The sequence below is a fragment of the Taudactylus pleione genome, unplaced genomic scaffold, assembly GCF_031769625.1.
Source record: "Taudactylus pleione unplaced genomic scaffold, aTauple2 ptg000066l, whole genome shotgun sequence".
Classification (NCBI taxonomy): domain Eukaryota; kingdom Metazoa; phylum Chordata; class Amphibia; order Anura; family Myobatrachidae; genus Taudactylus; species Taudactylus pleione.
Window position 1 is genome coordinate 763,581 of NW_028284468.1, and position 15,679 is coordinate 779,259.

General features: G+C 45.0%; 1 protein-coding gene across 3 annotated transcripts in view; it reads right to left on the bottom strand.

The window, feature by feature from the left end:
• The window catches only part of LOC148534364 (glypican-5-like), a 318,714-nt gene that overhangs the window by 198,740 nt on the left and 104,295 nt on the right, over positions 1 to 15,679 (bottom strand). For all 3 annotated transcript variants that reach the window (XM_088466433.1, XM_088466426.1, XM_088466419.1), the window contains exon 2: positions 10,863 to 11,024. In XM_088466433.1, coding sequence (XP_088322559.1) covers positions 10,863 to 10,971 — 109 coding nt within the window. In that variant the 5' untranslated portion in view covers positions 10,972 to 11,024. The remainder of the gene's footprint in view (positions 1 to 10,862; positions 11,025 to 15,679) is intronic.

A 15,679-nucleotide genomic window follows, 5' to 3' on the forward strand; every position in this document is an offset into this window, starting at 1 on the left:
AAGCACGCGGACATGGTCAGTCAAAGGTGACTGACCATTCATTAGGAACATGCTTTTCCGTGGCTGCCAAAGCATACACCGTTGATAACACCAGTATGATACATTAATTAGAAGATTATCCTTGTCTCCAGCACAGCGTTACTTCACCTCACTCCTTTCTTGTTTTCTCTTACAGCCAAACAAAACTTCCTTCCAGCGTATGGATTATTAACAAGATGTATAACAATATGAACACGACTGTCAGTCTCATTTAGGGGGAATACATCGTTTGGGAGAACAGGGAATTTAATTATGCAACCCTACTCCTCAGTGGGGATCCCTTCCAAGAGCCCAAATCATTGAATCACTTTAGCTCCTTACGTACGTCATTCGTGTATAGTTCCAATTGAGAGTGGATCCTTACAGATTAGGGGGATCTATAGGCCCCAATTTGCAGCAATCAGGCTAATTTTTTATCATACCCACTTATTACAGTGTTACAAATCCTGTATCGCTATAATTTAGCATTAAAAGATAAAGGGGTCTATGTACTAAGCCTTGGACAGAGATAAAGTGCCAACCAATCAGCTCCTAACTACAGCAGACTTACCTATTCTCCCGGAAGTTGCGGGAGGTTCCCGGATTTTCGGGGAGCCCCCACACCCCCCGGAAGAGTATCCGAATCTCCCGCATCCCGCCCACTTCCTAGTGAAATGGGCAGGATTGGGAGATAATTGCCGGAAATCGCAGCATAAATGCTGTGAGACGCGACTGGGGGCGGGGCTAAATGACACTTTTTGCTGTCATTTAGCCCCACCCCCTCCTCGAGCTCTTGCGATTTGCATCAGTTTGCCATGATGGGGGCTGGGCCTGATTACGTATGAACCCGGCCCCGCCCCCCAAAGTGGCCAGCTGTGTTTGCTTTCCAGGCATCTCGCGGGGAGCAGATAAGAAGAGTTGGTAAGTATGCTTTACAGGCTGTGTTTCAAAAATGACAGTTAGAAGTTGGTACTTTGGGCCCGATTCAGACGTGCTCGCTAGATGCGTTCGCACGCAGACAAAGTATGCAAATCCCGCCATCGCACAGCAAGACATTAGCATGCCCACTATGTCTTGGCATGCGATCACGTTGTGTATTTAGACGCCCACCAGCCTGTCTTAAGACACCCACTTTCCCACGTCATCTCCAGGAAGTGTATGCAACAATCAGTAACATCGGACCCATACGCAGCACTTGCGGCTGACCATACCCTACCGCAAGCACTGCGAGTGCTTCAGTGTGTAATTCAGCCATGTGTCGTGTATTACGATGCTGCGTCTTAATTATGCATGCCTCTGAAACAGCGTTAAGACTGTGTTCACACCACCACACCCCCGTTTCCATCGACAATCCCGTTACCGCACAAATATGGCTCGTCCTGTCACTCATTCTAGCGAGGTGTCTATGCACTGCGAGAGAACGCTTCCGGATCGCATGGACTGGTTCGCGCACACGCTCTGCGTCTTATACGCATGCGCATATTGCAAACATCGGCAGGCTACGTGCGAACGCAGCCTAGCGAACGGGTCTGAATCAGGCCCTTTATCTCCATCCACTTAATCTCTCTCCAAGGCTTAAGTACATAAACTCCAAAGTGGAAAATAAACAGATCTTTATCTTGTTTGACCCAATACAATAAAGAATTAACTGTGGCCATAGCTCTGCTGTTGTCGGCAGTAAGGTTTGCTGCGGTGTTTCCTGTCTACAGCTTTCCCAAGCATGTGCCCATGGAAGCTTATCATGATGGTACATGAACCATCGCAGTACCTGTTCTGTAATCGCTATCTCAGTCTACAAATAACAGTTGGAAATTATTTCGACAATGCTTTAAACTTTGCATAAAATCCTTTTTTTTCTAATGTTCAAAGTATTAATATATTTCTGTAATCATTTTAATCTATTTTTCAACTTTTAGAGACTGACCTGCAGAAACGTTAAGGTAACTGTTACAGAGTCAGGTCAGTATTGCTGGGACAACTGAGTATTGCTTCGTTGCCCTGGTGATATTTTCAATTGCAATAAGCAACAATAACAAATAAGTAGAAAAGGGTTTTATTGGTAATTAGGATACTAAGGGCCTAATTCCGAGTTGCACGCAATCTGAACGTAATGCTGATGTTTACGTAGTTGAGCGATTATTTCAAACAGCGCACGAACGAAAAAGTTCTTAAAGTGCCTACGCCACATGCTTTCACAGAGGGTACGCACAAGGATGCCGTTGCAATCAGGTCAGACTGTATCTAAAATGTGGCGGCAAAGTGATGGCCGTTCCTGGGCAGGTGGCTAATAGTGCATGCAAAGGGTCCATTCAGTGGGTGTGTTATGGGACTGCCTCAGACGTGTCAATGCAAGCGGCTGCGTTCCACACAGTAGGAAGCATAAGAGGCCCTGGTCAGACGGAGAAACTGCATATGCCATAGAGCTGGAGCAAGTTTTCATGGTGTGACTGATGGTGGTGTATAAAGAAGCACCAATCGGTATAATATTTGCACAGACCGAGGCGCCAACAGAGGGGGAGCGGGTACTATTTAGCCAGGAGGGGCCTACTGCTCTGCCCACTACCCCTGGCTACGCCTGTATAGCAGCGCAGCCACGCGGCACATTGGGCAGTGAGAGAGGAGACTGCTGCTGTAGCAGTCACCTCTCACTGACCGATGCGCCGCTGGGCTGCTCTGCTATACAGGCGCAGCCAGCGGTAGTGGACAGAGAGGAAGGGCGTCCCCTGCAGCCGCCCCCTCTCCCCTGGAGCGCTCCTCTGTTCTGTGCTTTTGCATGTGACTCAGAATCATGCTGTAAAGCTCATTACTTAATGTGCATCTAATTACAAATATTGGACTGTTTAAAAAAATAGCGACCAAACAGATGCGTTCTTTCATTGACTACTTTGCACTAGACAGAAAATTGTTGATTGGTTGCTAGTGTACAGATCAGCCTTTGCTCCTAAATACAATGTTAGTAAATGATCCCTTTACTGCTGCAACTGAGTTTTGAGAACACAGGAAAACATCTAATACTTTAATTAGATTTTAAAACTCACATCAATGTCATGCTACAGGTCCAGCCAGCAGGGAGGCTTGCTATGAAGACAACCCCAAAGAGATAAGAAAAAAATGACATAGTTTTGTGCCAGAACATTTCACAGAAGTCAGAAGGTCCAACGATACCACCATCAAGTTCTGCTTTTATCTCACCATCCCTCAGAAAAAGCCATTACACACTGAATGTATAAACTACCAATAGAATCGGGGTGTTTATCCTGTGAGGTGCGCTTGGTGCGGGAAAGTTATGGCCAAATTCCAGTGAAACGTAAAATTTCAGGGGCAAATACGGAATACGGCAAAATATCTAGTGGAACAGTGTTGAAAATGTCACTTATCTCTACTGTCCTTAGTTATGTATCTTTAGAATTAACAGAACACTAAGCTACATTTATGGCAGGAGGGGCTAGCGATATAATTCGTCATTGCCCTCCCGCAATAGTCAACTGTTTAACACTCTGAATGACTGACAGTTATCCCAGCCAATTGTAGTTTCTGCTAAAGGGAGGAAAATTGTACTTAAAATCCATGAAGCACAAATATGTAAAAATTCTAGACAAGGGTCATTTAAGTCCAGCCACAGTGATTATCTGAGGATGTGCGACTGGGCAATGACTCGTGTGTCAACTGGGAGTAGGCATGGTTCATTTAGCTTTTACAAAGCTAGTGATGGGGAATATTAAGGATGGCTCAGATATAAGCTAGCATTAAAGTGCTGCATGTTCAGTAAGTAGTGTCATATAATGAGTAATAGTTGTTGGGATGTAAATTTAATTGCAAATGTTGTTAATAATATACTAATAATAATAATAATAATATACTGTGTACAGGCGTATTGTGAATGACTGATTCCAGGTAGAAAGGGTACACTGTGTAAAGCGATTTGATGCAGTGTATAGAGGAAAATATCTAAAAAGGGATCAGGTTATTCCTTTGGAGAGTATAGGGCATATATAACCCCTGCACAGTGTTTATCAGAGGGGGAAAAGCAGGGTCCAGAAAGCTGACTGACAAGATGGACAGAGTTCCAGGCAGTAGGCAGCAATGTCTTGGTGCTAAATACTACAATTCCCAGCAGTGAGAGCACAGAAAGTGATATAAGTTCCATAAATCTCACAGACAAAGCCAGTATGACAGGAGGAGGTGGGGAGTGATATAAAAGTGGTTGAGGAGGGAAGAAGTGTGGCCATATTCTCAGAGTGGTCACCTGACTCAGTTTAGTGCACTAAGGGCCTGATTCAGCAAGGATCGCAACTGCGAATACGCACGCAATTGGGCGATTGTTGCGTTCTGCAGATGCGTATGCATCGCAGTACGCGTGCGCAAACCAGCCACTGCGATCGCAGTGGCTACACAGACCCATCGCAGAGTAATTGACAGGAAGTACCGTTTGGGGGTGGTGAGATGGGGGTGGTCGGCGAAACGCAGGCGTGTCAGTGCGTTTGAACGCCGTTGCAGGACAGTGCATAAATTATCCACTGCGATGACATACGCAGCCTGAGCTCTCACTGCGTAACGGGCAATTTCTGAGTAAGGTCAGACCTTGTGCAAGTGTGCATGAGGCTGCTATGGTACTCGATGTTACCGATGTTTTTGCAGTCTTGCTAAGTATCACGGATGTGTGTAAGGTAAGGTGGGCGTCCTTATGTTGTGCTGCGGCGGTATTGCAGTGGATTAGCATATGATCGCAGTGAGACTGCGTGCATAATCGCTATTGCAATCGCAGTTGCATGACACCCCCTGCTGCAGTTGCGATCGGGGGTCGATGGTCGCGATGGTGGACTCAGCTTACTCAGACTGGTCGGCTTATGAGCCCAGAAGACTGCGTACGTCCACACAGTCTCTCGGCTGGCCATTCCCGGAAAACGCCATCCCCGCACCGCCCCTTAAAAGCCTCTGCCTGTCAATCAGAACACTAGAACACTTGCAGAATGGGTCCATGCGCAGATTCCCGAATAATCGTGAATCTGCATTCAGCAATGCACACAGCTGAATCAAGCCCTAAATCAGGCCCTCAGTTTGCTGCAAGTGATGATAAGGCATTTATTGCATATATATCTTATCCGGGAGATTCAGCATGATTTTATTACTATGGCATCTGGTCAATATTCGGCTGTCACAGCCAGAAGAGCTGAGGGGTGGGATGATACTTAGTACCAGGGCCCTTGTGTGTGTGCACGGGCCTGATAAAGAGCTAAACCCACTCCCCCAGGATGAAGGACCACTCACCCCCACATAATTGTCCACGTAGCTCTAACTACTGGACACCCAAATCTTTCATGATGGCACCGGTCACAAAGAATGCTATGCTTTAGTGAACATGCACACGGGTCTGGCACATATGTAAATTTGGCATCAATCAGGACAACAGTTATTAAAAAAAAATACAAGTTAAGTAAAAAAGGGAAAGCACTCAGTATCACAAAAATATGATTTACACTTTTGTGGTTTGCAAATGACTTAGGCCCCTCATTTACTAACGAGTTTTATCACCAAAACGAGTGATAAGTTTCACTGTGTATGATACAGTAAATGGTGCTCCAGCCAATCAGCTCCCAACTGTCAACTGTTAGAAAAATGACAGTTGGGAGCTGATTGGCTGGAGCACCATTTATCATATACAGTGAAACTTATCACTCGTTTTGGTGATAAAACTCGGTAATAAATGAGGCCCTTAGGCCGGGATGTACTAAGGTTGCAGTGACCATTCGGCCAGTCACCGCAACCTTACTAATCACATATGTACTAACATATGCGATTAGTATCGCAAAGGACAGCTCTTCGATAAGAGCTGCCCATTGCGAAGTACCCGACGCCGACCCCGCCCCCTCCGTGCCCTGGGAGCTTCCTGCTGGTAACCTGTGCAGGAAGCCCCGGGCTCCTCCTCCCTGCACCCGGAAGAAGCTTAGGAGGAGGAGGAGACGGAGGACCCAGGAGTAGCGCAGGCTGGCGACCCTGGATAGCTTGTGAGTGGGGGCTAGCGCTGGGCCACGGCGGGGCGGCGAGGCAGCGGCGAACTGGTGGGAGCAAGGTGCGGTAAGAAGCCCATAGGCTTTTACAGGGTAATGCCAGGTTTTTCTGCCATTGCCCTATGCACCGATAAAAGTGCGTCCGGGCCTTAGTACATATGGAAATGCGGTAAAAACCCTGTTTTGGGGGTTTTTATCGGCATTTTCCCTTTAGTACATCCCGGCCTTAGTTTGGAACTGTGGGCCTGATTCACTACGGATTGCAATACTGCGTAAGCACGCAGTTTTTTTCTGCGATCAATGCAAACTCAGCACTACATAACGACACCCACTTTACCATATGCACATCCGTAATACTTATCAGAATAGCGAAACTATCGGTACAATCGAGTACCATCGGACCCATACGCACACTTGCACACACGCAAGGTCTGACCTTACTCAGAAATTGCTAACAACCATGCACGTTATGAGATCTCAGGCTGCGTATGGCATCGCAGTGGATAATTTATGCACGCCCCTGTAACGGCGTGTGAGTGCACTGTAACGCCTGCATTCGGCCGACCACCCCCCGATCACCACCCACAAACGGCACTTCCTGTCAATCACTCTGCGAGGGGTCTGTGTAGCCTCTGCGATGGCAGTCCCAATCGAAGTGACCGGTTCGCACACGCACACTGCGAACACGTGCGCAGAACGCAACAATCGGCGTGCGTATTAGCAACTGCAATCCTTGCTGAATCAGGTGCTGTGACAGTTCCACCTCCATTGGGTGCAACATTCATTTAAAGCCAGCAAGTTGTGCTGTATCTTATTACAGTATATTATATTATATCATATGCAGAGCTGCTGCATTTTTCCATGTCAGCAAAACCCATTCATTTTTTAAAAAGGATATATAATTTTTTTTGTCACATTTTAATGCAAAAGATTAATCACAGTTTCAAAAAGGTCAGGTTTCAAAAAGGTAAGCTAGGCATTCATTGTGGTGGGTTTATTTGTCAATAAATTCTATTTGTCTAACATCTATTTGTTTGTTTAAAGCTCTGCCAAATGCCAACATTACTCTGTAAAGGAGACAAGATACGAGCAATTTATTGTCATGCTGCAAGGCATATGCTCAGTTTATCCTTACAGCCTCATACTCAGTTCATAATTCAAGTGCGCCAGCTGTGGGGAGAGATAAAGGCCCACACATTCACCACTGTAATCACAACATAAACTGGATGATACTTAGGGGTAAATTTACTAAAGTGAGAGTTTTTAGAAGTGAGTTTTAGAAGAGATGTTGCCTATAGCAACCAATCAGATTCTACTTAACATTTAACTAGTACCTTCTAGCACAGGGATGGGGAACCTCAGGCCCAGGGGCCGTATAAGGCCCCCGGAATCATTTGGTCTGGCCCTCGGATCCTTTTCTGCTAGCCTATAATGGCACCCTGCAGCCAGAATCTATGCAGCAGTGCCACCTGGAGTGTCCTTAGGATGCCTCAGACGGTCACACTGCTGCCCTTACAGCTCCCCGAAGTATCCTCAGGATTGCTGTAATCACTGGTGATTGTGGCCCCGTCACAATGTGAAATTACACAGAGGGGCTGTGGCCTGCACCGGGCCCGCAAATAATGTTATATATATCAAAATGGCCCTCGGCAGAAAAAAGGTTCCCCACCCCTGTTCTAGCAGATAATAGCTAGAATCTGATTGGTTGCTGTGGGCAACATCTCTTCTAAAAACTCTCAATAACAAAGTTACCCCTTAGAGTTTACAAGCAGCACAGGACATAGGGAAACAGTGGCTGTCCAGTTATTACCAAGTAGTGTTCAGAGTACTTATAAGAAGTACCTGTGCTAAAGCTGAATTGCATAACTTGGCACTTACAGTGTAAAAAAACATCAATCTGTTTTTGGATTGTTCAGAACACACAGAGGGACTTTTAGGAAAACAGGTGCCATTAACTGTTCAAAAAACAGTCCAATCAGCTTCTAACACTCTTTTTTATTAGCAAAGTTAGGAAATGAAAGCAAATGTATTACTGAGTTACAGCAAATGTGGGTTACTCATACTCACCAACTTGTTTTAGGAGAGGTAGGTATGGAAAAGAGATGTGTATGTGACTTGATGACATACCAAGTGACATCTATTTGCCTACTTTTGAAAAAGCATTTCAGGGAGATTGTGAAAGCAGCACCTATGAGTGGCTGTCATATCCCGATGCCAGCAGCCCGCAGGGAGAAGAACCCAATAGGGCAGGTAAGTACCCTATACCCACCCCTTCCCCCCCAACCCCCACCCCCTAGTGCCAAACCCTATCCTCTGTGCAAAGGGAGGGCGGTCATTTCTGTGCAAAGGGAGGGTGGTTGTCTCTGTGCAAAGGTTGGGCGGTCATTTCTGTGCAAAGGGAGGGGGTCATTTCCGTGCAAAGGGAGGGCGGTCATCTCTGTGCAAAGGGAGGATGGTCATTTCTGTGCAAAGGGAGGGGGTCATCTCTGTGCAAAGGGAGGGCGGTCATTCTGTGCAAAGGGAGGGTGGTCATCTCTGTGCAAAGGGAGGGCGGTCATCTCTGTGCAAAGGGAGGGTGGTCATCTCTGTGCAAAGGGAGGGCGGTCATGTCTGTGCAAAGGGAGGGCGGTCATTCTGTGCAGTGGGAGGGCGATATTTCTGTGCAAAGGGAGGGAGATATTTCACCAAGCAAAAGAAGAAAAGTAATCACTATGCAAAGCAATTTCAGGTGCCCAATAAAAATGATTGGCTCAGACTGAGGCCATAAACTGGACAACAGAGGGGGTGGCGGCGAATTTGCATTGCATCCAAGGCCTCTAGCTATGCCATTCCTAGGATGTACAGATATGTCCTCATACATCTAGCCTCAATACGCCACGCAGCGCGATTTGCCGTGAGCCACGAGGTCCCTCTTTTAGCGCCGGGCGTCTTTTTTGCATCTTTTTTCACCAAAAATATGTTTAAGTCGCAATGCGTTGCAAATGGGACACATCAGGAGATTGTGCTGATTAATTTGATTAATGTGACACTTGTATATCTGTGTGTGACTGAGTCTGTATATGAGCCACAATGGAACTTGCAATGAAAAAAGCTGCTACCGCTACATTTAGCACTCTGTATACAGATTCAGAGACTCACTCGCACACAGATATACAAGTGTCGTATACCAAATGAATTAGCACAGTCTGCTGGTGCTTCCCAGTCACATCGCATTGTGACTTAAACACATTTTCGTCGGAAAAAAAAGACACCTGGCGCTAGAATAGTCTCACAGGACCTGATGCGCTGAAAGGGGCTTTTTAGCGTGACTGCAGCAAAGATGTAAAAGGACACATCTGTACTCACCTTTTCTAAAACACAATTACATAGCTTTTCTCAACAACAAATCAATGCCAATATATGCCTAAGTTGTATTTGATTTCCAGTTTTCAACCTTGTAATAAAATAGAAAGCTGAAACTGTAATTGCTTAAACATTTCTCAAAATGAGAGAACTGGAAATATATTGGAGCCAATTTGCAAAGCACAAAATGGGCGCTCCGCACCGCAGCACAAAGGCAGGTGAAACTGAGGGAGACGCATTACTCCGAACCAAAGCATCATGCTGTGCGCTTCATAATTTACCTCTAAACAAGCCTTACATAAATGTCAGACTCCTATTTATATGGACCATATTTCACTTTTAGATATTTGGGGCCTTTTACCACTGATATGATTATAAGCCACGTGAAAGGCAAGCATTGTATTTTCACACCAATAACCAAAATAAACCTTGTTATTAGCAAATTTTGTATTAGAATAAAGCCTATTTACTATAACTTTGTGCATGCTCAGAAAGCGCACCCACACATGCACGCAGGCATCTGATACTTAGCATTAGACGGGAGGGGCAGAGCAGTTATGGAAAGGGTCATTCTAACTTACAGTACAAATATGAAGGGACAGTCGGGAAGGAATGAGGGTGCATTGGTGTGGGTACTATAGGTGGGATTAGGGTAGGTGTGAGGGGGCATTAGGATGGGTAGTAGAGATGGGAGTAGGTTAGGTGTGAGGCGGCAACTAGTTTGGGTAATATAGGTGGGAATAGGGTAGGTATGAGGGAGCATTAGTGTGGGTAGTACAGGTAGAAATAGGGAAGCTGCGAGGGGGTATTAGTGTGGGTAGTACAGGGAGAAGTAGGTTAGATGTGAGGAGACATTAGTGTGAGTTCTGTAGGTGGGAGTAGGGTAGGTGTGAGGGGCCCTGGTGTGGGTTATACAGGGAAAAGTATGGTAGGTGAGAGGGGGCATTAGTGTGGGTAGTACAGGGAGGAGTAAGGTAGGTGTGAGGGGGCATTAGTGTGGGTAGTACAGGGAGGAGTAGGGTAGATGTGAGGGGGCATTAGTGTGGGAAATACAGGGGGGACTAGGTTAGTTATGAGGATACATTAGTGTGTTGTGTAGGTGGGAGTATGGTAGGTGTGAGGGACAATAGTGTTGGTAGTACAGGGAGAAGTAGGGTAGGTGTGATGAGACATTATGTGGGTTGTGTAGGTTGGAGTAGGGTAGGTGTGAGGGGCTTTAGTGTGGGTAGTACAGGGGGTGTAGGGCAGGTGTGAGGAGACATTACGTGGGTTGTGTAGGTTGGAGTAGAGTAAGTGTGAGGGGCATTAGAGTGGGTAGTACAGGGAGGAGTAGGGTAGATGTGAGGGGGCATTAGTGTGGGTAGTACAGGGAGGAATAGGGTAGATGTGAGGGGCAATAGTGTGTATTGTATATGTGGGAGTAAGGGAAGTTCTAAAATAGAGAGGGGTGGGTTCTCAAATAGCATTTGAAGCTTTGAAGGTTGTTAGACTAACCTTGGAAGGCATGTGTATGTGCGACAATCATGAATTTGAACTCGAAGTTCAAGGCTTGAATGTTATGAGCCAGTTTTCCCCTCACTGCTGCCTGGTAACTCTCCTCCATCTTCCTGGTACAACACGTAGGAGTCTTCTGCTCACAGATCTGGAGGTCGGACTCTGTCACACACAACAAGGGATAAAAGAGAAACAAAGGACATAAGTATTTACGTATAGTGGTGTGATATGGACACTTACCATGTCAATTTCATTCTGGACCTTAGAGAATTGTGTAGATCAAATACACTTGGGTATCCCTTGAACACAAATAAGTCACAGTCTTATTTATTTTGTCCAAATTATCTGTGCTATAACAGTGATAGCTCCAATATGACCTGTGAGAGGTCACTGCTGATTACTGTCAAGTGTTGACATCACTCACATTTGTAAAATAAAATTGAAGTATAGATCCATAATGCTTAAGAGCTAGAGATTTAGGACAAGAACTTGTTTCCACAATTTAGAGCTCAACGAATAAAATCCACTAAAAACACTTTTAAATTTGACTCCTATCCAATATTCCCCTCATCTGCACATTAACAGACATTTCTATCTTTGCTACCATTTGCAGCAGGCAAGGCTGGTCTAAAATACACATACTGTATGTTTTTGAAGGTAAAGTTAAACTTTACATACCTCCCAACTGTTTGAACTTTAATGGGACATTCTCAATTGAGGGGACTGGCCCACCAGTGCCATAGCAGGACACTAGAGAGTCCTAGACCGGTCCTGTACATGTGACAAGAGGGCTGGGTGCAGGAAGCTGAGTGCCAAAGGCGTTCTCAGGATGTACCCGGTGGCTGTTGTTCGTCTGTCCAGGCTACAGGTGCAAACACCATCGGTCTTGCACACCGCTCGCACAACCCTAGTTACCGCCCTGTGTCTACTGATGGCACATTTGGCTTGACTCACAAATAGTTGGGAGGTATGACCTCGCTCACCATGTGTGTTTTGAGGTGGGGAGAGGATTTAAGGGTGGCCTAGAACTTCAGCAGTAATTGGTATAGCCTACACAGGGGGCGTGGTATACTGTATGGACCTTAAAGAGGTAATTGTTGCCTTGTCTCAACTTGGACTCATCAGGTAAGCCTTGATAGGATAAAACAGTACAGCTTTCAAATTTGTGTCCCATCACATAAGAAGACCTTCGTATCCATCTCTCTCATGAACATTTGTTCAGATATCTCACGTACATCATGTTGAGCCGGAGAAGTAATTTCAGTTATGAATCTCATAAAGTGGAAACTGTGACATATAGATAAATATATATACTGTACTTCTGTTGCACACAAATATAATCCTCTCCCTAACCCCCTTACAATGTTATTACAAAGCAAAGCAATGACACCTTTCAGTCTGCCGATGTGAGCTACTCCCACGTTATCAATCAGAAAAAAACACAGCTTTAAATGTAACATTATAACAGCAGCTGTACACTCATTTATAATTATAGGTCAAACATGGTCAACAGACCAGGTGGGTGCTACAATGTACTTTGGTTTTGCACCAGTACCTAACGATCCATCATTGGGCCTTAATGTGCAGAGCGACAAATTGTAAGCTTCACAGCAAAGTTCGTCCTCCTACTCATTTAAGGGCATATATGTTAATAATTGCCATTAATTTGCATAACTGTCTGATATCGCCGATGATCGCGACAACATTGCAAACAGCATCAACGGAATTCAACAAAGTAGTGGTGCTGAGAGAGTTCCACAGAAACTTGCTGTTCTGGCAAAGATTGCTAATACTGTGTGAGAGACATTGCTTCTCTGTTTTGGTTGTGTGGAAGAATGAACTGGGTGACTGGGAATATGTGCATGCACTGAATCAAGTACCATTCACAGGCACTGGACCGCCATAAACAGACGGGACCAGTGTCTGTGATAGACAGCAGGTCAGCATGTAATGCTGATTACCGATACTACAGATACTAATCTTTGAAAGCTTTCTTCATCGATGGGGTGGGAGGAAGCATGTCAGAGCTGTTCTAACATAAGTTTACTTTATAATTTTATTTGTAATAATTTGCATATAATATATGTAATAAATTAAATATTATATTATTAAAATAATAAATTGATAATTAATTACCAGATTTAAAGGACATAACATCCCCCAAATAATAGACCTGCTTCATGCTGGCGATTTTAGTATGGTTCTTGTGTGTTATGTGCATGTAAGTGTTAAAATAAAGAAAAAAATTACATTGGGTCCCCCCCCAAAAAGCACAACCAGCACAGGGCTCTGTGAGCTGGTCCTGGTTGCAAAAATATGGAGGACAAATTGAGTAGGGGTCCCCTGTATTTTGCACAACCAGCACGGGCTCCTGAGACTGTTCTAGCTCTGAAAATAAGGGGGACAAAATAAGTAGGGATCCCCGTATTTTGCGAAACCAGCACCAGGCTCTTACTAGCGGGGGTGTAATGCCACAACCGGGGGACACACTCCATAAGGTCATTAATCACCCCATTAATCACCCCACAATAGTCAGCAAAGGCCGGGGATTCCTGGAAAGTAGGGCCCCCCCACCCAATAAAGGGGTCCCCCCCTCTCCAGGTGGCCCCAGGCCAGGACGGGACTATCACCCGCACCCCTGGGTGCGGGCGTTAGTTAATAGCGGTAAATATTATATATAAAGTAATGTTAGCCAATCAGCTAAGATTACGAGAGCGATGCAGTGACAAACAGCGGTAATGTCAGATTACCACTGTGTGTTAAATACAGAAGGATGACATAACCCCTTTAGCGAGTGTTGGTTATGCATCGTTGTGAGATGGGGGCATAGTATACTATGTAAAGAGAATACAAATCGTGACATTAAAAGTACACAAGAACTCTGTCAATTCTCCTTTTTCACAGTGGAAATCATTACGAATTCTTATGAAAATGTGTTAAAAAATCTATTAATCTCATTTCAATAATATCACTCTGCACAGCTCCGCGAAAAGAGGCTCCTGTTCCACTTACTCTGTACTTCCCTAGCATCACCATACTCCCAAATGATCCACGTTAATAGTGTATATATGGTCTAGCCGGACCTACACCCACCCCTTTACCCACACACACTGGACCGTGGAGCAAGGATCGCAGGTGAACCAGCGGACCAACGACAGGATCCGGGTAAGTCTGCACATTACACTTTGTAATATACAGCACCATTGCTTGCCTGCACCTTATGCTCCGGTTCTCTCTCTTTCTCATATGGGTGACGTCTGAGGAGGTGAGTCGGTTAGACTGAAACATACCAGTGAATAAAGGGAACTAATTTGGTTGAAGTACATCAACAGTGACTTTCGTTAGAAGTACTGACAGCTGGCTTTATAAGAACACGCTGCCTAAAGTTATTGTTAACCCCAAGGACATTAGACTTTTTTAGTGAACACCCATCCCACAGACAATTAGGTGGATTACACCAGGACTTGCATTCAATATCCAATTAATTCCACCTTAGATTTTCAATCATATCCCAATCATATCTCAAAGCGCTCGCACTTACCCGTTATATTTAGGGGGCAAAATATACCTATGTAAATGTGAGCCGTTACGAGGCCGGTGTAAGTGAAGGGATGGGGATGGCGGGAGAGAGAAGAGACCCGTTACCACTAAACCCCATATCATTCACCATATGCAGAGGCTGTGGGTCCTTCATTGCACCAAACTAAAAAGAGTGTACATTTGGAAGAGAGACAGGGTGCTTTGGATCTTACATAATAGTGACATAAATAGTGACTTAAATAACCTTCTGTCATTCAATGTTAAAAAAATAAATACAAAAATTCATGAGAGGCACTGTACATAACTCTTTCAGCCTTATCATCCCAGCCAGGATTACTGATGTTGTCTCTGAAGCCTTGAACCTGGAAATGGAAGCGTTAAAAATAGGACTAAATGAAGAATGTACTTGGCAGCCTTACTCTGAGCAATGGATTCCCAATGCAGACCGGCAGCTTTGTCAAATCCCATGTCCTCCGTAACTCATTCAGGCGCGTCCAAGAGGGTAGCTTTCATTTCAAGCTATCACATCATTGCATGCACATTACAATGCAATGACAATGTCCATATTCTAATTTCTGATTAACTATCAACTCTAAGACGTTCTCGGAAGGTTAATGTCTGCAGACTATCCGTGAGTTGTTTATTTTGAGACTGGAGCCAGAAGAGTGACACCAGGGCGGCAGTGTCTGTGACATAAGGGACACATGGAGATCAAGAGCTGTGTCCTACAGCTACTGACAAAACAAAAGCACCATATGCTGATTCAGTAGAAATCCACAACCTAGTTTTCACCTGCAGCAAAATACCCCAATTATGGTGCTAAATCAGAGTATCCCTATTTATTTCTATGAGATTGTCCTCAAGTGACCTCTCAGTCGCGTCAGGCTTGTGATGAGAGAAGTCTCTTTTTATACTTGCCAAGTACCATACAGATGCCTAGACGGAATGAAGGGGACCTGTCCCATGGATCTGTAGCTAATTAATAGCTAGACAAGTAATGTTCGGGGTTTTATTACAATAAAAGACCTTGCAATTCAGTGTGCGCACTGTCTTTCGTTTAATTTTTTTTACAGGTGCCGTCGGGCCCTAGATGCCCATGTATGCTGGCATTTGAGGTTCTCCAAGTGCTATCTTGCCCTGGCAAATTTGGCTGAGACCAGTAATGTACCTGTAAAGTACCAGTGGGATCAGGGTGATTCCCCCTACTCCCTTCATAACACAGCAGCTGCTGGGTGCTGAGCCAGGGAGGCTGCTGTCACTGAGCAACAACAGTCTCG